Source organism: Delphinus delphis, chromosome 4 (assembly GCF_949987515.2).
Source record: "Delphinus delphis chromosome 4, mDelDel1.2, whole genome shotgun sequence".
Classification (NCBI taxonomy): Eukaryota; Metazoa; Chordata; class Mammalia; order Artiodactyla; family Delphinidae; genus Delphinus; species Delphinus delphis.
In genome coordinates this window covers 18,549,889-18,570,429 of record NC_082686.1, presented here as the reverse complement: position 1 = coordinate 18,570,429, position 20,541 = coordinate 18,549,889, and the positions used below count along the sequence as shown (strand labels likewise).

The 20,541-nt window shown below is 38.4% G+C and overlaps 1 protein-coding gene across 6 annotated transcripts in view; it reads right to left on the bottom strand.

The window, feature by feature from the left end:
• The window catches only part of APP (amyloid beta precursor protein), a 273,675-nt gene that overhangs the window by 143,869 nt on the left and 109,265 nt on the right, over positions 1 to 20,541 (bottom strand). For all 6 annotated transcript variants that reach the window (XM_060010435.1, XM_060010436.1, XM_060010437.1 and 3 more), the window contains exons 4-5: positions 17,076 to 17,188; positions 14,823 to 15,016 (exon numbers count right to left, since the gene is read on the bottom strand). In XM_060010435.1, the coding sequence (XP_059866418.1) occupies positions 14,823 to 15,016; positions 17,076 to 17,188 (307 nt within the window). The remainder of the gene's footprint in view (positions 1 to 14,822; positions 15,017 to 17,075; positions 17,189 to 20,541) is intronic.

The window sequence follows — 20,541 nt, the reverse complement described above, 5'->3', positions numbered from 1 at the left end:
TAATAAAAGGAAAAAAAGAATTGACATAATGATTAGAATTAATGAAGTAACTGAGTGCAAATAAGAAGACTTAATCATCCACTGTATTTGAGCACATTTTAAGCTCTGGATGCAGTTATGTCTGAAAGGTTTATTTTGACCTCAAACATGTCCATGTGCACAAAAGCTGCATTCAAGAGGCAGACTCCTGGGGTGTTTGCTTTTCTGTCCATAGGAGATCAGGGTGAGGCAAAAGCTTGGAATGGGAGTTGTGTTTTTTTGTTTTTTAAAAGAATAATATCCCTAGCTTTCCCGTACTAAAGAAACCTCTAAACCAGTTTCTCAACCTCAGCTCTACGAACATTTCTTTGCTGTGGGGCTGTCCTGTGTATTTCGGATGCTGAGCAGTATCCCTGGTCTCTACCCACCAAATGCCAGGAACATCCACCCCCCTAATTGAGACAATTAAAAATGTCCGCAGGTATTTCCAAAGGTTCCTTGGGCATCAAAATCGCCCCCAGTTGACAACTATTGCTGTAAACCAATGTTTGTTTACTCATTTTTAAAATCACACAATGCTTGCCAACAGCTAAGGGAGGTGAGATGGTCTCATGACTATAATTTGTACTTCCTGAAATTTTTGCCTACTGATATTTTCAATAAAGAGCTCCAATTTGACACTAAGGAACAAAAAATGCTTGCTCGTTCAAATAAGAAAGCCACTTTAAGAATGGACTTTTATCCAAAAGTTCATATAAAGATGAATCTTACAACTCCAATTTCATTTCATTTTATTCTATTTTATTTTACTTTTTGAAGCAATGGAAAGAGATTCTATTAGTAACTACAGTAAGGGTGCTAAGCGGTTCTAATAAATGTTCCTAAAGGCCCTAGTATTTTTTTCCCCAATATTTCTAGCTTTAGAGACTCCTGATGCAATTTCACTTAATTCTTGCATGTCTGCAATGATATTCCTTGGTAGCTTTTGTTTTAAAGCCCCATTACCTTAACCTTGAGATACCAATTATGTCTGTGTATGCGTTTAGCCTGAATGTCAATTCAATTCAACTCAAGTATTTGTTGAGTACCTAGCTTGTAGAAAATTAGGTCAAGTGTTTAATAAAGTCACACAGGTCTCATAATAAATGTAAACTCCTGATGACCCTTGGAATACCACCAGGGTCCACTGGACACAATTTTACATTTTAAGTTTCATTTTGAGCAGTTGTATCTACTTCTAAGGGTTAATAATTCTAATTTTTACACTTTCTTAAAGTATTTTTTTCTTAAAATATTTTTTTCAAATGGAATAAAACTCATTCTACCTTGTAATTACCATATCACTCAACTGGAATTTTTTTTGATGCTTAAGACTTTTTTTTCTGCAATTTTCTTATTTTTATCATCCCAAGAATTATTTCATCATTACCTACTAATTATTTCCCACTGTGTTAAGGAAGACCAGATAACATGAAAATAAAAGAATGAAGGAATTGCCTAGAAGGATGATGCAAGAGGGGAATTGTCACAGTTTTATTACTGTGTTCCCCAAATACTGCATCATCTTTCAAGAAGGAATAAAATAAATCTAGAGACATTCCCTGAATACAAGTGAAAATCAAAAATTTTCATTTTCTGCATTGGCAAATAGGAGAAAATGGACAGGAGATATTTCACAATTATTAAACAAATCAGAAGATGACTAAAATTGATCACATAAGCAAAACCTCAGACCATGAGTCTTCAGATGATGATGTCCTAGATGAATTTTCTCAAGCTCAAGAACTGCAAAGTGAGCAATGCATTTTTAAGAACAAAAAGAAAATATGGTATTCTCATCCAGTTAGTCATTGGATGACATCATTCAGTATTTTGCAACAAAAGCAGAAACTATTGCTAAAATTGCTAAAAACATGTGTGACAGTATTCTTTCCTCCTTTGTAATGTATGTGCAACAAATTTTATGATGTTTGTGAAACAGAATATTTTTGATATACTTTATAAGGAGACAAATACCAAATGCAGGAGTATCTAAAAAGCAATGAGAAGTAAAGAACAAATGTAAAATCAATAAAAAAAGGACTGGATTAATGATTCTCATGGGTGTTTATAAATCCAAACTTGAAAATATTTTGCAATTATGGACAGAAGATAGTTGTTTTCTCTTCAACAAAATTACGAGCTCTTAAAGTTTTTGAAGTATTGATTTTTATTTTTACAATTATCAAGGGAAAATGCAAGTGCAAGAAAACGACCAAGAAGTACGAGGCTAGAACTGAACAGAGATGTATTTGAACCTGGAATCAGTATTTGTAAGGTGGTTACAGTTCGGGTTCATGCATGGCAGATGATTAGCTGCTAGTTTTATTCAAAGGATATTGCCCGTTTCAGAAATCCTTACCTTCAAAACCAGGAAAAGATGAAATAAAAATCTGGCTTAACTGTATTTATTTATTTATTTTGATGTGGACCATTTTTAAAGTCTTTATTGAATTTGTTACAATATTGCTTCTGTTTTATGTTTTGGTTTTTTGGCCGCGGGGCATGTGGGATCTTAGCTCCCTGACCAGGGATTGAACCCGCACCGCCTGCATTGGAAGGTGAAGTCTTAACCACTGGACTGCCAGGGAAGTCCCTGGCTTAACTGTATTTAAATTTTAATTTAAATTAAGATATTCACTATATTAATTCTTATTAAAATTTCTAAATGAAGTTATTTCTTACCATCCCTTTATTCTTGTTTTTGTAAATCATCTATAAAGTAATTTAAAAATATAAAAAAAACTATAATAATAAAAAGGGCCCACTGTACCCAGAGAGTCAGTGATAGTGGACTGGCTTTTCAAGTACAGTGCAGGGCAAGGCAAACGCCAGAACTGATTCAGCTGACTGGGCTCAGTGAGCATCACAAGGTATTACATGTTCCCATGTGTACACACATGCATGTACACACACATGCGCACACACTACTGAGGAAACCTTCATCAACTAAAGAAAACTCTCCTGAGCTACAAAATACAGCCTTTAAAGAAGCGCATGGTGAGATGTGGTCACAAGCAATCACTCGTCTGGATCTATCTTAATGACTTTTATTTTAATTAAAAGGAAAAAGAAAAATATATCATCTAATTATCCAGGAAGATATATCAGGTTACCTGTGAGCACTTTCTCACTAATGCCTGCAACTCTAAAAACACAAAACTGTATCCTTAGAGATTCTGTTTTGAAAAAAATGTAAGGACATACTCCCTAGAGGCAATGTGTTGTTATAAAAGAATTAGAGGGTCTTCCTTTAAGTCATTTCGCTACAAATTCATCATCCTCTGTGGATTATGTGGTTTCAGTCAGATTTTGCAGTTCCAGGTGGGGGAGAACTCACCCTCCAGGCCCTCACTCCCAAGGTTAGACTGGATATGGGATTAGTCTTTACACATTAGTTTTCCAATGAATTTTCCCATGGAAAAATTCTTACCCAAGGTGGCTGGAATCTGTATACTATTAGCATAAGTAAGCTGCATTACTGATCACTTAACTAGGTATTTTGAGGTGGCCTGAGAACTTAATCACTACAATACTGGAGAAATAAATACTGAGTTATTTACAAATAAATTTTGGGAACAGTGACTGATTTGTTTCTACTCAATCTTTTAAAAGACTTACCTCTTTTTCAATGAGGTCATAAAACAGAGCTCATCCTACAAAGAATGTTTCTCTAAATGCCTCATTACCAATGGGAAAACACTCATCTCCTTCAAAAAGCAATCTCATTACCTACCAATCAACAAAGTGCATTAAGCTGTGGATCAAATTTCATTTTGGAGGAGCAGAGTTCCCCTTTCTTTTCCCCTCTTCAAGATGTGTCATATAGTGTCCCCTAAGGACCTCTCAAGCAGGATGTGTTAAATAAATTCTTACTCTGATTCTACATTCCCAGTGTCACAAGGCAGGCTTGTTCCTGGAACCAGGCAGCCACCAGCGGCAGGAGCCCAGCTTGTGTGTGGGTCAGTGATGCAATACCTCTCTCGCTCTGCTTTGCCAGATGAGAAAGAAGGCATACATGCCTGCAGGGCTAACAGAAAAACACGTTCCAAAATGAAGTGATGCAAGTGACCTGATATCCTAATTACATTAAGTTCAAAACAATTCTTTTACTTTTCTTTTCCAGTTCTAATTGATCTTTCTTTTTTTTTAAAATTTTATTTTGAAAACTGAAATATAGTTGATTTACAATGTTGTTTAGTTTCTAGTGTACAGCAAAGTGACTGCTATACATATGTATATTCTTTTTCATATTCTTTTCTATTATTACAAGATATTGAATATCATTCCCTGTGCTATACAGTAGGACCTTGTTGTTTATCTATTGATATTTTATACACAGTTGTTTGTATTTGCTAATCCCAAATTATCCCTCTCTCCCCTTTCCCCTTTGGTAACCATAAGTTTGTTTTCTATGTCTGTGAGTCTGTTTGTTTTGTAAATAAGTTTATTTGTAACATAATTCAGATTCCACATGTAAGTGATATCATATGATATCCGTCATTCTCTATCTAACTTACTCCACTAAGTATGATAATCTCTGGGTCCACCCATGTTGCTGCAAATGGCATTATTTCATTCTTTTTTATAACTGAGTAAAATTCTATTGTGTGTATATATTTATGTATATATATATCTCCACATATATATATATGTATACACACACACACACACACACACACACACACACACCACATATTCTTTATCCATTCATCTGTTGAGGGACATTTAGGTTGCTCCCATGTCTTGGCTATCGTAAATAGTGCTTCAGTGAATACTGGGGTGCATGTATCTTTTCAAATTAGAGTTTTCTCTGGATATATACCCAGGAGTGGGACTGCTGGATCGTATGGTAGTTTTATTTTTAGTTTTTAAAGGAACCTCCATACTGTTTTCCAGAGTGGCTGCACCAGTTTACATTCCAACCAACAGTGTAGGAGGGTTTCCTTTTATCCACACTCTCTCCAGCATTTATTATTTGTAGACTTTTTAATGATGGCAATTCTGACTGGTATGAGGTGATACGTTATTGTAGTTTTGATTTGCATTTCTCTGATAATTATCAATGTTGAGTATCTTTTCATGTGCCTGTTGGCCCTCTGTATGTCTTTGAATCTTAAAAAATCAAGTTACAAAAAAAAATAAAAATTCCTAGTTCAACCTTAGAATGTATTACTGGGTGTATAAACCTTTCGTCTGAATGGAAAATAAAGAGTGATTAGAAATTTTAAGTATCTAGAGCTACAATGACCAAATGACCAATACCACTAGCTACGTGTGACTACTGAGCACATGAAATGTGACAAATGACAATGAGATGGTCTGTAGGTGTAAAATATGTGCTAACTTTGAGGACCTTGTATAAAAGAAACAAACGAAAAAGATTGTGAAGTATCTCATAGATAACTATTTCATATTGGTTACATGTTGAAATAATATTTTGAATATATTGGATTAATAAAATGTTATTAAAATTAATTCACAAGTTTCTTTTTACTATTTTGACAGTGGCTATTAGAAAGTGTAAGAAGTACATTATGTGGCTCATATTATATTTCTATGGGATAGAGCTGAGATAAAACACAAGAGATTCTGTAACATCCATTTATGGACCACAAAATCATTACCAAAAGCTATGAAAAATTTTTAAAAATAAGCAACTCAATTTGGCCAATATTTCTTAAAGACCAATGTGCAAAATATATCTGTACATAATTTGCAGCTTGAATCCTAGCAGATAAAAGGAGAAATGATGACAATTAATTGGAAGAGAAATCGCAGTATAAATAAAAGAATACAAAGGAAGAGCAAGGGTAGGAGAAGAAAGAGTATTTCAAGGAAAAGTCAGAGAAGACTTGTAAAGGAGGTATCTTTTGGGGGGAGCATTAAAAAATACATAGGATTTGGGTTTCCCTGGTGGCACAGTGGACACGGGTTCAAGCCCTGGTCCGGGAAGATCCCACAAGCAGCGGAGCAACTAAGCCCGTGAACCACAACTACTGAGCCTGCACTCTACAGCCCGCGAGCCACAACTACTGAGCCCAAGTGCCTAGAGCCTGTGCTCCGCAACAAGAGAAGCCACTGCAATGAGAAGCTCACACACCGCAATGACGAGTAGCCCCCGCTCGCCGCAACTAGAGAAAGCCCGCATGCAGCAACGAAGATCCAACGCAGCCAAAAAAAAAAAAAAAGTCAAAGCTATCTAGCAGTAACTCTAATACACTGCCTATTAAAAAAGAATACATAGGATTTTACACGTCCTGATAAGATGTAGCAACTTAGAATTGACAAATGTCTTTGTGGTACAGTAACACCATTTGACAAAAAAGAAATACATTTTCAAAAGGGGCAGAGAAGTGAAAACAAAAGCTCAGAGAAAGAAATGGCCAAGGGTTTGGGGGTTTCATTTAAGGCAAATGAAACCCCCAAATTTTAGTGTAAGGCTAAAATGCAGGCTGGAGCCAAGTAATAAGAGTACTAAATGCCCTTCTGGGGAATTTACACTTTTCTATAGACAGCAGGAACCATCACTGTTTCCCAGCAAGTGTCAATAGGATTGAAAATGCAGAATAGAAACATTACGAAGGCGTGGAGTATTCCTGGGAAAAGAGTAAACAAAGGCTTGTGGGGCAAGAAGAATGAATTCCAAGGGATGGGAATAGAAGTCAAGGTCCTATAAGAACACAAGAAAGTACAAGGGTAACAGAAGAAAATAAGACATTGATGTAGTAAGGAGTAATCAGCGAAGTTAGTCTACTAGGAGGTAAATGATGGTCTGAACTCAGGAAGTGGCAGTTCAGGAAAACAGCATGGTTGCAGGTAGAGGTGAAGGAACAAATGACAAAGGAGACTGAAAATAAAAGAATGGATATGTGGATGGCAAATAAACATATGAAAAGATACTTCACATCATATATCACCAGGGAAATGCAAATTAAAACAATGAGATACCACTACACACCTATTAGAATGGCCAAAATCCAGCACACGGATGACACCAAATGCTGGCAAGGGTATGGAGCAACAGAAGCTCTCATTCATTGCTGGTGGGAAGGCAGAATGGTACAGCCACTTGTTAGACAGTCTGTTGGTTTCTTATAAAACTAAACAGACTCTTACCATGTGATCCAGCAACTGAGCTCCTTAATATTTACCCAAAGGAGTTGAAAACTTAGAGTCACACAAAAACCTGCACACAGGTGTTTATTCATAATTGCCAAAACTTGGAAGCAACAAAGGTGTCCTTCAGTAGGCGAATGGAGAAATAAACTGTGTAGACCCAGACAATGGAATATTCCTCCTCACTAAAAAGAAATGAGCTATCAAGCCATGACAAGACACAGGGGAACCTTAAATGCTTATTAGTAAGTGGAAGAACACAACAAGAAAGGGCTACATACTGTACAATTTCAACTATATGATATTCCAGAAAAGGTTAAACTATGAAGATAATAAAAAAAATCAGTGGTTGCCAGGGTTTGGGAGGTTGGGAGAAATGAATAGGTGGAACACAGAGGATTTTTAGTGAAAATACTCTGTATGACACTTAGAATGATAGATGCATGTCATCACACATTTGTCCAAACCCATTTGTCCAATATCAGAAGTGAACCCTAAAGTGAACTATGGACTTTGGGTGATAATGACGTGTCAATGCAGGTTCACTGATTGTTAACACATGTACCACTCTGGTGGCGATACTGATGATGGGGGAGGCTATGCACATGTGACACTTAGAATGATAGATGCATGTCACCACACATTTGTCCAAACCCATTTGTACAATATCAGAAGTGAACCCTAAAGTGAGCTATGGACTTTGGGTGATAATGATGGGTCAATGCAGGTTCACTGATTGTTAACACATGTACCACTCTGGTGGCGAAATTGACAGTGGGGGAAGCTATGCACGTGTGGGGGCAGGGGGTATATAGGAAATCTCTGTACCTTCTGTTCAGTTTTGCTGTAAACCTAAAATTACTCTAAAAAATAATCTTGAATAAATTTTTAAAAATCCAAGACAGGAAGTGGAGGTGATCAAGTATGTAGATGTAACATAATCATAAAAGGGACGATGGGGAACCAAGAGATGGAGGAAGGTAGAAAGAGATGTTGAGGTAGAGGAGAAAATTCATTAGTTTATTCAACAAACATGTACCAAGCACCTACCCAATCGCAGGTACCACAATGCAGAAATTCACAATGGATGACCGATGACTGTGAAGGGGTCATTTGAGGAGCATGAAGGAGAGTGATGCTAAGAACCAAGGAGAATGGAGTTGGCTTGGATCAATTGCTATATGGAAGGTGATAGGTCATCAAATAGTGATAATTCGGTGTATCTAGTAACATTAAGATCCCAGCTGATGTTACAGCATGAATAAGAAATGGAATTAACTGGTGGGGTTATATGACATGATACATCAACCTTAGAAAACTAAGAAGCAGTTAAAGCGAGAAATTAATTTTTCCCAAATATGGAGGACTGATGAAAATATCTTTAGAAAATGTGAAGGGTATCAGTAAGTCCAGGATATTCAAATGAATATGTAAAAACGGTTATCCATTGGGTCCATCCTGGTCAGAAAGAACCAAAAAAAGAAAGAGGATAATGGACTAAAAGCCTGAATTGGGGAGGTGATTATTATGAGGGAAGGGTGAAATCAGTAGGACATAATTAGTGTTGCAGGTCTAAGATCAGAAGATCATATTTAGAGAGTACTGTCGAATCTGGAAACCCTATAGGTGCAGCATTTCTTAGTGATGACAGAGTTCAAGGGATGACTGTGTTGCAGATAGCAGAAATGGCACATAAATGAAGGTGACTAGGAAAAGCCAGCTACATTTCAACTGAATGTCAATTTGAACAGTGATATAACTGAAAACAGAAATAGGCAAGGTGACCATATGACCTGGTTTTGTCTAAGTCCTTTAGTTAAGACTGTGGTCCTAGTGTCAAATTTGGTTTGAATAATAAATTGTGTAGTTGCCCAAATAGTAGGTAATGCAATAAATTAAAAGAAAAAAAAGTGTTAAAGAACAGTATAATAGTGCCCTACAGTTTGGTGATTGTAACAAAGAAGGCATATAGTAGTCACATAACCAGAGAGATGGGTATAAAAGAAGGTACAGTTACTGACTGATGGTAATAAATAAATGAGGGACTTGAGGCCAGAATGGGAAGCCCTGTGGGTCTCTTACCAGGAATGGTGAGACAGGGTGTAGGAAAAGAAAGGGCCACTGAGAACTATTTCATAAGATATGATGTTAGTATGCTTTCAATTAGGTCAGTAAGTTGGAAGAAGTGTAGGAGGAAAAGATCAAAACACATTGAAATCTATTCCCAATAAAAAGTAGGATTTAAAAGACACAAAAGATATGTTAATTGCGGAGGAGGGCCTGACAAAAGTCTGTCACTCTCAGGTAAAGCACAAATACCCATTTTTAATTATAAAAGTCCCTCGTATATAAATCATCATGAATGGCGGGTCACTAACCTTGATACAGGGTTACAAGTACACAGCTAGCTCCATATGATTTTAACAGCAGTCATGGAGCTTTCTTGGTTTACTCACCATTATTTGGGTTGTTTACTAAGTACAGAGTCAATTCAGTAACAAGTGATCAAGTATCCAACAGACCGGAATAAAGAAAATGGCTGAACAACCTCAAATTTCCTTTTTAATACTGAGTGCACTGGCATCATATAGTAAGAGCCCCGGTGACAAGACAAGAATCATTTCAAGAAGTCACCCTTAAACTTTCAAATCCAGATATGACTGAGGAATAATATGAAAAAGCTATAAAAATAATAAGAAGTAAGCAACTCCAACTTTTAGACAAAGTGGCAATTAAACTCAAACCAATGGACATTTCTACACCTGGCACATGGAACACAGGTGAGGGGACCAGCCATGGACCAGAAAGCAATGCTCAGAAGATTTCCCACTGGCCAGTCCTACTCTCACTGATGTTTCCTGCCACGGGAGAAGAAGAATTTATACTATTTAACTTTCATCTCTTAGAAATATAAAGAAATATTGTAAGCATTTGGTTAACTTATGCCTTATTTCTTTCTCCCGATCTTTAGAATTTGTTTAGCTTTATGCTTGATACATTAAACTCAATTTTTCTAAACCGCGTAAAAAGGAAACACAAAAGAGCTTAACAAACAAGAGAGTCATGATAAAATTGGGCAAGAGCCACCAGAGAAGCCTGCATTATTAACTAATAAGAAATGAAAACTAGGGTACCTCAGTGTACATAGATTCTTATATATTTGTAAAATAGATTGTACTTCTGTAAAATTATTTTTAAAATTCTACAAAATGTTATTAAAAAATCTGTGCCTGACTATATAAAAATCAGAAAACTTTATATTAATTATTATAAGTTTTAAGTTCATATTTAATGTTTTATTTGGAAATCTGTAACACTAGGGAACATCTGAGAAAATACTGAAGGAAAAAGTGAAGTGATATGTCATCATCACCTTTGGGGGATGAGATAGGATGAAACTGATGGCTGAACCAGATGGCCTTTCTAACCAAAAGTTGCTGATTTTATAATTTTATGATCTGACTATAAATGTTTGCCTTTAATTAAAAAAAGAGTCTATAAGTTACGGGATTAAGATTCCAAAGAAAAAAAGATGAAAATATATTTCTTAAAAATCACAAAACCAGACAAAGAACTTTTTTTTAACATCTTCAATGGAATATAATTGCTTTACAATGGTGTGATAGTTTCTGCTTTATAACAAAGTGAATCAGCTATATACATACATATATCCCCATATCTCCTCCCTCTTGTATCTACCTCCCAACCCTTGTATCCCATCCCTCTAGGTGGACACAAAGCACCTGTGCTATGTGGCTGCTTCCCACTAGCTATCTATTTTATATTTGGTTGTGTATATATGTCCATGCCACTCTCTCACTTCATCCCAGATTAACTTTCCCCCTCCCCGTGTCCTCAAGTGAATTCTCTACATCTGCGTCTTTATTCCTGTCCTGTCCCTAGGTTCTTCAGAACCATTTTTTTTTTTTTTTAGATTCCATATATATTTGTGTGGGCATATGGTATTTGTTTTTCTCTTTCTGACTTACTTCACTCTGTATGACAGACTCTAGGTCCATCCACCTCACTACAAATAACTCAATTTCGTTTCTTTTTATGGCTGAGTAATATTCCATTGTATATATGTGCCACATCTTCTTTATCGATTCATCTGTCGATGGACAGTTAGGTTGCTTCCATGTCCTGGCTATTGTAAATAGAGCTGCAATGAATGCTGTGGTACATGACTTTCTGAATTATGGTTTTCTCAGGGTATATGCCCAGTAGTGGGATTCCTGGGTTGTATGGTAATTCTATTTCTAGTTCTTCTGCTGAAAGATCAGCTGCTAACCTTATGGGGATTATCTTGTATGTTATTTGTTGCCTTTTCCTTGCTGCTTTTAATATTTTTTCTTTGTATTTAATTTTTGATAGTTTGATTAATATGTGTCTTGGTGTGTTTCTCCTGGGATTTATCCTGTGTGGTACTCTTTGCACTTCCTGCACTTGATCATATTAGAGAAGTTTTCTACTATAATCTCTTCAAGTATTTTCTCAGTCCCTTTCTTTTTCTCTTCTTCTTCTGGGACACCTATAATTTGAATGTTGGTGCATTTAATGTTGTCCCAGAGGTCTCTGAGACTGTCCTCAACTCTTTTCATTCTTTTTTCTTTATTCTGCTCTGCAGTAGTTATTTCCACTGTTTTATCTCCAGGTCACCTATCCGTTTTCTGTCTCAGTTATCCTGCTACTGATTGCTTCTAGAGAATTTTTAATTTCATTTATTGTGCTGTTCATGATTGTTTGTTTACTCTTTAGTTCTTCTAGGTCCTTGTTAAATGTTTCTTGTATTTTCTCCATTCTATTTCCAAGATTTTGGATCATATTTACTACCATTACTCTGAATTTTTTTTCAGGTAGGCTGACTATTTCCTCTTCATTTTTTGGTCTTATAGGTTTTTACCTTGCTCCTTCATCTGCTGTGTATTTCTCAGTCTTCTCATTTCGCTTAACTTACTGTGTTCGGGGTCTCCTTTTTGCAGGCTACAGGTTCGTAGTTCACGTTGTTTTTGGTGTCTGTCCTCAGTGTGTAAGGCTGATTCATTGGGTTGTGTTGTTTTTCTGGTGGAAGGGACTGGTGCCTGTGTTCTGGTGGATGAGGCTGGATAGTGTCTTTCTGGCAGGCAGAATGGCTTCCGGTGGTATGTTTTGGGGTGTCTGTGACCTTATTATGATTTTACGCAGCCTCTCTTTGGGTGGGGTTGTGTTCTGTCTTGCTAGTTGTTTGCCATATGATGTTGAGCACTGTAGCTTGCTGGTCATTGAGTGGAGCTGGGTCTTAGCATTGAGATGGAGATCTCTGAGAGAGGTTTCACTGTTTGATATTATGTGCAGCCGATTATGTGCAGCCGGGAGGTCTCTGGTGGACCAAGGTCATGAACTTGCCTCTCCCACCTTAGAGGCTCAGGCCTGACACCCAGCCAGAGCACCAAGACCCTGTCAGTCACACGGCTCAGAAGAAAAGGGAGAGAAAAGAATAAAGAAAGAAAGAAAAAAGTAAAATAAAGTAAATAAAGTTCTTAAAATAAAAAATATATATATTAAACATTAAAAAAACAGGTAAGAAAGAAGAGAGCAACCAAACTAAGAAACAAATCCACCAATGATAACAAGGGCTAAAAACTATACTTAAAAAAAAAAAAGAAAAGAAAATGGACAGACAGAATCCTAGGACAAATGGTAAAAGCAAAGCTGTACAGACAAAATCATACAAAAAAGCATACACATACACGCTTGCAAAAAGAGAAAAAGAAAAAACATATATATATATATATATATATATAATCAAAAGGAAGAGGGCAACCAAATCAATAGACAAATCTACCAATGATAATAAGCTCTAAATACTAAACTAAGATAAACATAAAACCAGAAACAAATTAGATGCAGAAAGTAGATACCATTTATAGTTGCTCCCAAAGTCCACTGCCTCCGTTTTGGGATGATTTGTTGTCTATTCAGGTATTCCATAGATGCAGGGTAATCAAGTTGATTGTGGAGATTTAATCTGCTGCTCCTGAGGCTGCTGGGAGAGATTTCCCTTTCTCTTCTTTGTTCGCACAGCTCCTGGGGTTCAGCTTTGGATTTGGCCCTGCCTCTGAGTGTAGGTCACCTGAGGGCGTCTGTTCTCCGCCCAGACAGGGTGGGGTTACAGGAGCAGCTGATTAGTGGGTCTGGCTCACTCAGGCCAGGGGGAAGGAGGGGTACAGAATGCAGGGTGAGCCTGCAGTGGCAGAGGCTGACATGACGTTGCACCAGTCCGAGGCGTGCCATGTGTTCTTCCAGGGAAGTTGTCCCTGGATCATGGGACTCTGGCAGTGGCGGGCTGCACAGGCTCCCGGGAGGGGAGGTGTGGAGAGTGACCTGTGCTTGCACACAGGCTTCTTGGTGGCTGTAGCAGCAGCCTTAGCATCTCATGCCCGTCTCTGTGGTCCGCGCTGATAGCTGTGGCTCGCGCTGATAGCTGTGGCTCGCACCCGTCTGTGGAGCTCGTTTAGGCGGTGCTCTGAGTCCCCTCTCCTCGTGCACCCCGAAACAATGGTCTCTTGCCTCTTAGGTATTTCCAGACTTTTTCCTGGGCTCCCTCCCGGCTAGCTGTGGCACACTATCCCCCTTCAGGCTGTGTTCACGCAGCCAACCCCAGTCCTCTCCCTGGGATCTGACCTCCGAAGCCCGAGCCTCAGCTCCCAGCTCCCACCTGCCCAGGCGCCTGGGCAGACAAGCGTCTCTGGCTGGTGAGTGCTGGTTGGCACCAATCCTCTGTGCAGGAATCTCTCTGCTTTGCCCCTGCACCCCTGTTTTTGTGCTCTCCTCCGTGGCTCCGAAGCTTCTCCCCAACCCACCCCCCGTCTCCGCCAATGAAGGGGCTTCCTAGTGTGTGGAAACGTTTCCTTCTTCACAGCTCCCTCCCTGAGCTGCAGGTCCTGTCCCTATTCTTTTGTCTCTGTTTTTAATTTTTTCTTTTGCCCTACTCAGGTATGTGGGGAGTTTCTTGCCTTTTGGGAGGTCTGAGGTCTTCTGCCAGCATTCAGTAGGTGTTCTCCAGGAGTTGTTCCACATGTAGATGTATTTCTGATGTATTTGTGGGACGGAAGGTGATCTCCACGTCTTACTCCTCTGCCATCTTGAAGGTCCCTCCCAGTTAAAGAACTTTAGCAAATGTTTAAGTTTGTCTCTGACTTCATTTATATAGGAAAAGATGACAAAACACAAAAACCCCAGAAAAACAAAAACCCACAATAACAGAAACAAAACCAAACCTTTCTTAACAAAAATTCAGTTTTAGCTAATGAGTGATGAAATGATTCCTAAATCCCCCCTGCAAATTTCTAAATTACAGACCAAAACAAAATGCCATGTCGTTCACCCAGATCTCAATTCTCTGGAGTACTACCAGTGACCTATTATAACATCAGTGGAATTTTGATCCCAACTCTTGAGAGTGAAATAAAATAGTTAAAATTAACTCAGTGATGCCTGATCAATTATACTAAAATTAAATGGTAGGCCATAACCAGAACAGAACCTCATGGTTAGATTTTTTTCCCATAAAAACAAAATCTGATAGGAGTGGGCAGAGATTATTTAAATGAGAAACAGAAAGATAGATAGATTTATAGAAGAAATAAAACTATGTGCTAGATGTTCTGGCACCTACAAAAGACCAAACATAAAGGCCACCTTACCTCCCATCTGCATAGTCTGTATCTGCTCCACCCCACCAGACATCCGAGTCATCCTCCTCTGCGTCTGCTGAGTCAATATTGTCACTTTCCTCGGCCAGTGGGCAACAAACAAACTCCACCCCTCTGAACTTGTCAATTCCACAGGGCAGCAGCATGCCATAGTCATGCAAGTTGGTACTCTTCTCACTACAGGTCTACAAAAGGTAAGGAGAAAACGGTGAGAGTACTGGAATAGATGTGCTTCATTGTAGGAAAATCTCAATCATAACAACACACAGGCCCAGTGTATCAAGAACCAATTTCACAATGGAAAGAATCATTTGCTTTTCGAGGGGATTTACAACAGAGTTTCTTTAGCACAGGCTTTTTTGGTACCCTTAATTTTTAACTTTGTTACTTATTTAATAAGGATATGTTGTTATACTATAGAAATTAATTAAAAAATAGAATAGAAATTAATTGGGAGCTAAGATGTAGAAGAGGTTGCATTGTGAATAGTTATGGCTTCATTAGCATATCAGGAAGTAGGGGTAGTTTCACGTATATCCCCCCAACCCACTTCTACCTCCCATATGTATGGAAGCCTCTCTCACTCAGGCCTATCGCATTCTAGAAATTCTAACTGTCTTGGCTCACTTCCAAAATAACAATCCTGGGAAGAGAAGAAATTATCCTCTGCTATGAATCAGAACTTAAAGTCAATAGAGATTTCTCCTTCAATATCCTTTTGCTTTCCTGGGATTTGCTAAATTCCCACACATTTAAATTAACATAAAGCTTTGAAAGCATCCAGCGGTGACAGATGATAATTCAACACACATAGGTAAACAATGAAATTTTACGAGTGTATTTTGACCTCATAGGAATTAGAGTCATTTCGTTTCTTAGCAACAACAAAAAAAATTTTTTAAACTCAAGAAGAAATGAAAAATGACGTTATCAGATGGGTACTGGGCTTTAAATTACTTAGTTTGTTTTCTTAATATCTGCTCTTAAACATTTTTATATAAAGACAAGGTCACTTGCCAGCAAATTAAAACATATTATTTTAAAAAAGGCAAAATTAATGCTGAATCTTAAGTGGTGTTTTCTGCCTAATAGCGCTAAGGCTATGATGCAATGTTTAAATGAAGGTAGATCAGGGTTTTTCAACCTCAGTATCATTGACATTTTGGACCAGATCATTCTTCAGGGCAAGGGGAGAGGAAAAGCTGTCCTGTTCACTGAAGAATGTTTAGCAGAAGCTCTGGTCTCTGGCCACCAATGCCAGTAGTACCACCCCTTAAGTCAATAATGTCTCCAGACATTGGCTCATGTTCCTGGGAAGGGATGTGGAGTAAAACTGACCCCATTTGAGAACCACTGAGCTAGATAAAGTAGGCTAATTCTAGGAGACTGATCGCATTACAAAAAAACTATACAAATTTACTAGAAAAACCTCATAATATATCAAAGGGACAAAGCAGTTTTGAAGGTAGTAATATCAAAAAGTGACATTTGGGGAATCCCCTGGTGGTCCAGTGGTTAGGACTCTGCGCTTCCACTGCTGAGGGCCCGGGTTTGATTCCTGGTGGGGGAACTAAAATCCCACCAGCCACGTGGCACGGCCGCCCCTCAAAAAAGATGACATTTTATGCTAATTTTTTTATGTCTCTTATCAGCTTTGCCAAAAGCAGGGGTTAGCAAAGCTTACAATTGGTGACATAGACTCATCTACTATGGATCAATGAAGGTGGTGGCACGGCATATGGTGAACACAAAATTGGGTGGCACAACTTAGAAACTGAGCTTTCTAACTGTAGCTTCCAGGTTGGTACAGGACAAGCTATTGTTCTCCCACTGTATTCCCGAACAGATAATAGAGAAAAAGGTTAAATCCTGAAAACTTGGTATATGACAAAAGAAAACAAGAGATAAATTGAAAAGAAATTTTAAAAGTATGTTTGAAGGTTTATAGGGAGTATAAAATTGTAGTTTCTAAATTATAAAACATGGCATAGACATAACAAATCTAACTAAATATAAAATACTCACGGATGGTTTTTTAAATAATAATAACTTATTTATCAACACAGCTGTTGCCTCAAGATATCCTCTTAAAATATTCATGAAGTCTTTTATTTTTAACAATAATAATTTTAAAAACATATTTATCAACACAGCTGTTGCCTTCAAATACCCTCTAAAATGTAACTGTCCATAGTTCCTAGGAAGTCTTCACTTTAAAAGTAGAAAGAATGAATGGGTGGGTACCTCTTTGGCAACGGTGTGCCAGTGAAGGTGGGTTTCACAAACATCCATCCTCTCCTGGTGTAAGAATTTGCACTTGTCGGGAACGAGGAGGGCATCACTTACAAACTCACCAACTGCAAGAAAGGAAAACAGCTTCATGTCATCCCGTCTGCATCCCAAGGGTCTTATCCCAGTGACAGTGACAAGGAAAGATGGGCTGAAAGAACTTCAGAGAGGTTATACAGTTTTTAGAATGGTGAAGTAATCAATCCAGGAGAGACCAGTACCTTTAGAATGTTGAGTCTTGCTTCCTTAAACAGCCAAGTTCCTTGCCACATTACCTTGATGGTTAAAATACTTCCTACATGTCTTACGTGAAACTTTAACTTAACTAGTATGAATCTCTGACTGCAAATTAATCATACAAAAAATTGCCATTCAATTGCGACAAGGATTAAAAAATGACAGATTGACACTGCCTAGGCAATCACTGGGAAGAATCAAAATAAATGATTGTCCACTCCTCTTTCTTGGACATTTTAATCTCTTTGTAAGCTAATAGAAAATTTAGCATTTTTCTACTTCCTAAACAAACAAAATCTATATATACACATATGTGTATTATTATTATTTTAATATATGCTTAGTGTTTTTATTTTATTTTTTGATTATCAAGAAATTTAAAGTAATGGTTACTTTTCAAGTGTATGGAATCACAGAGGAAAACAGAAATTCAACTAGATCCATAAAATTTTACTTCTTAAAAAAATATCTAGGGCTTCCCTGGTGGCGCAGTGGTCGAGGGTCCGCCTGCCGATGCAGGGGACACAGGTTCGTGTCCCGGTCCGGGAGGATCCCACATGCTGCGGAGCGGCTGGGCCCGTGAGCCATGGCCACTGAGCCTGCGCGTCCGGAGCCTGTGCTCCGCAACGGGAGAGGACACAACAGTGAGAGGCCCGCATACCGCCAAAAAAAAAAAAAAAAAAAATATATATATACATATATATATATATATCTGAAGCAAATACACATATGTGTATTATATGTTTATATACAATACACATATATACACATACACAGAGAGTTTAATTCAATTAAATTATGAAAACTCCTTAGACTTTTGCTATATATATATTTTAAAATTGTATATCATGCAAACTATTTTTAGCATTGCTGGTACTTCAGATATAAAGATATTATTGAAACATAAAGTCCTATAAGAATTCACATTCTCATAAGGGTGAAAGTTGGATAATTACAACATAATGTATAAGCTGTGGGCTTAATTTTTTTTTTTTTTTTTTTTTTTTGCAGTACGCGGGCCTCTCACTGTTGTGGCCTCTCCCATTGCGGAGCGCAGGCTCCGGACGCGCAGGCTCAGCAGCCATGGCTCACGGGCCCAGCCGCTCTGCGGCATGTGGGATCTTCCCAAACCGGGACACGAACCCGTGTCCCCTGCATCGGCAGGCGGACTCTCAACCACTGCGCCACCAGGAAAGCGCTGTGGGCTTAATTTTTATTTGCTTTGTTCACTACAGTATCCCCAGCTTTCAGCATAGATTCTGAACACAGTAGGCAATACATGTCTTGATGAATGAAGAAATTAAACGCTGTAATAGAGATAAAGTGATGGGCCAACATAGTGAACATATCTGCTTGGGTGTGCTGGGAAAGACCTCAAAATAGAAATAACATTAGAGATGAGTCTAAATGGATGAGCAGGAGTGTGACATGTAGGAAACGAATGGGAAGTTGCAAGATGTAAGGACAGTATCTATCTTGTTTAACGTCCTATTCCCAATCCATGGTCCAGTGTTGGCAAACATGACCATATTGGATGGATGGATGGTTGGAAGGATGGCAAAAGGAAACTTTCTGTGCAAAGAAAGAATAAGGGACAAAGCATATCTGTAGAAGACACAGAAGTTCACTGTGGCTGGAACACATGGTAAGTGGGAAAAAATGTCCAGAAATAAATAAGACTGGAGAAATATGGTGGACTCCAGTTTTAGAGTCTAAGGTTTTAGATGCCATTTTGGACGCAACATAGGCCAAAGGATATTTTAAACAAGAATGATGTGCTCAAGTTTGATTTTCAGGTAAACTCTTTAATCAAGTGAAGGATGGACTAGCGTTTTGAGACCATGAAAGCAGGGAGACCACTGAGTAAGGTACTGCAATCCTTCAAGCAAGACATGCGAGAAGAGATTTAAAGCAATGACTACAAATGAGCAAGGAATACAAGTTGTCCACATATCAGAAAGACAAGAACAATTTTTTTACTTTCTTAGTCCGTTACATGAAATTTTCTGAAATGCTACATAAAGAGATAAATGTCCTAAGAAGGGGAAGAAAAAAACTTTTCACTCCCATTATATAAAAGGGGCTTGTGGGATCTTAGTCCCGACCAGGGATTGAACCCGGGCCCTTGGCAGTGAAACTGCAGAGCCCTAACCACTGGACCACTGGGGAATTCCCTAAAAGTGTTCTTTAAAACTCTCTTTCTGGGCTTCCCTGGTGGCGCAGTGGTTGAGAGTCCGCCTGTCGATGCAGGGGACACGGGTTCGTGCCCCGGTCCGGGAGGATCCCACATGCCGCGGAGCGGTTGGGCCCGTGGGCCATGGCCGCTGGGCCTGCGCGTCCGGAGCACCGCAACGGGAGAGGCCACAACAGTGAGAGGCCCGCGTACAGCAAAAAAAAAAAAAAAACAGAAAAAAACCTCTTTCTATAAAGGTGCTTAAATTTTAGTCTGTTTCTAGCTGAAACATGCACGTCTCATGATATTTACATATTTAGTTTAATAAATAATATTCAGATCAAAATCTAAGCAAATCACAGGGGATAAACAGCGTGATCTTGTCATTCCTCAAATCTTTGAAACAATCGATGGTGCCCACAGCATCGTATTATGAGTCACAGAGAATGCAAGAATTAATGAGACGTTGCTCCCAAGGGCTGTGTGCAGTTGGTACTTGGTGAGAAAGGAACCCTTGAGTCCATGGAGTGGCTAGTTCTCCATATGCATCACTGCATCTCAGCTCCACAACAGCTGTGTGATGGATCTCTTATAATATAAATCTCATTTCCCAGAAACATGTCTAAGGCCGCCTACCTTCAGGAGATTATAACCTAGCCCCAGAGACAAACATTAAGATATAAACTATAAGGAAAGAATGACATAATGCAAGTGATGTCACATTTTTCTTTTGCTTTTACATAGAATACTGTAAAACAAAAGAATAAGACAAACAAACAAACAAACAAAAACCAGATGAGTTGGGAGAATGGAAAAAAAATCCTCATCCAAAACCAATATACCTTTCTCCAAGTGGACTCTTCATGGTTTCTCAGGGCAGGCAATCAACCATAGCAAGAATACTTTATATCTGAGGCATCCCAATTTTCAAGGCCACAGGAGGCCAGAAGCGACCAGTGGCCTGAAGATGCTTGTCTGATTTATTAGCTCTGGTCTGTCAAGCCATACTGC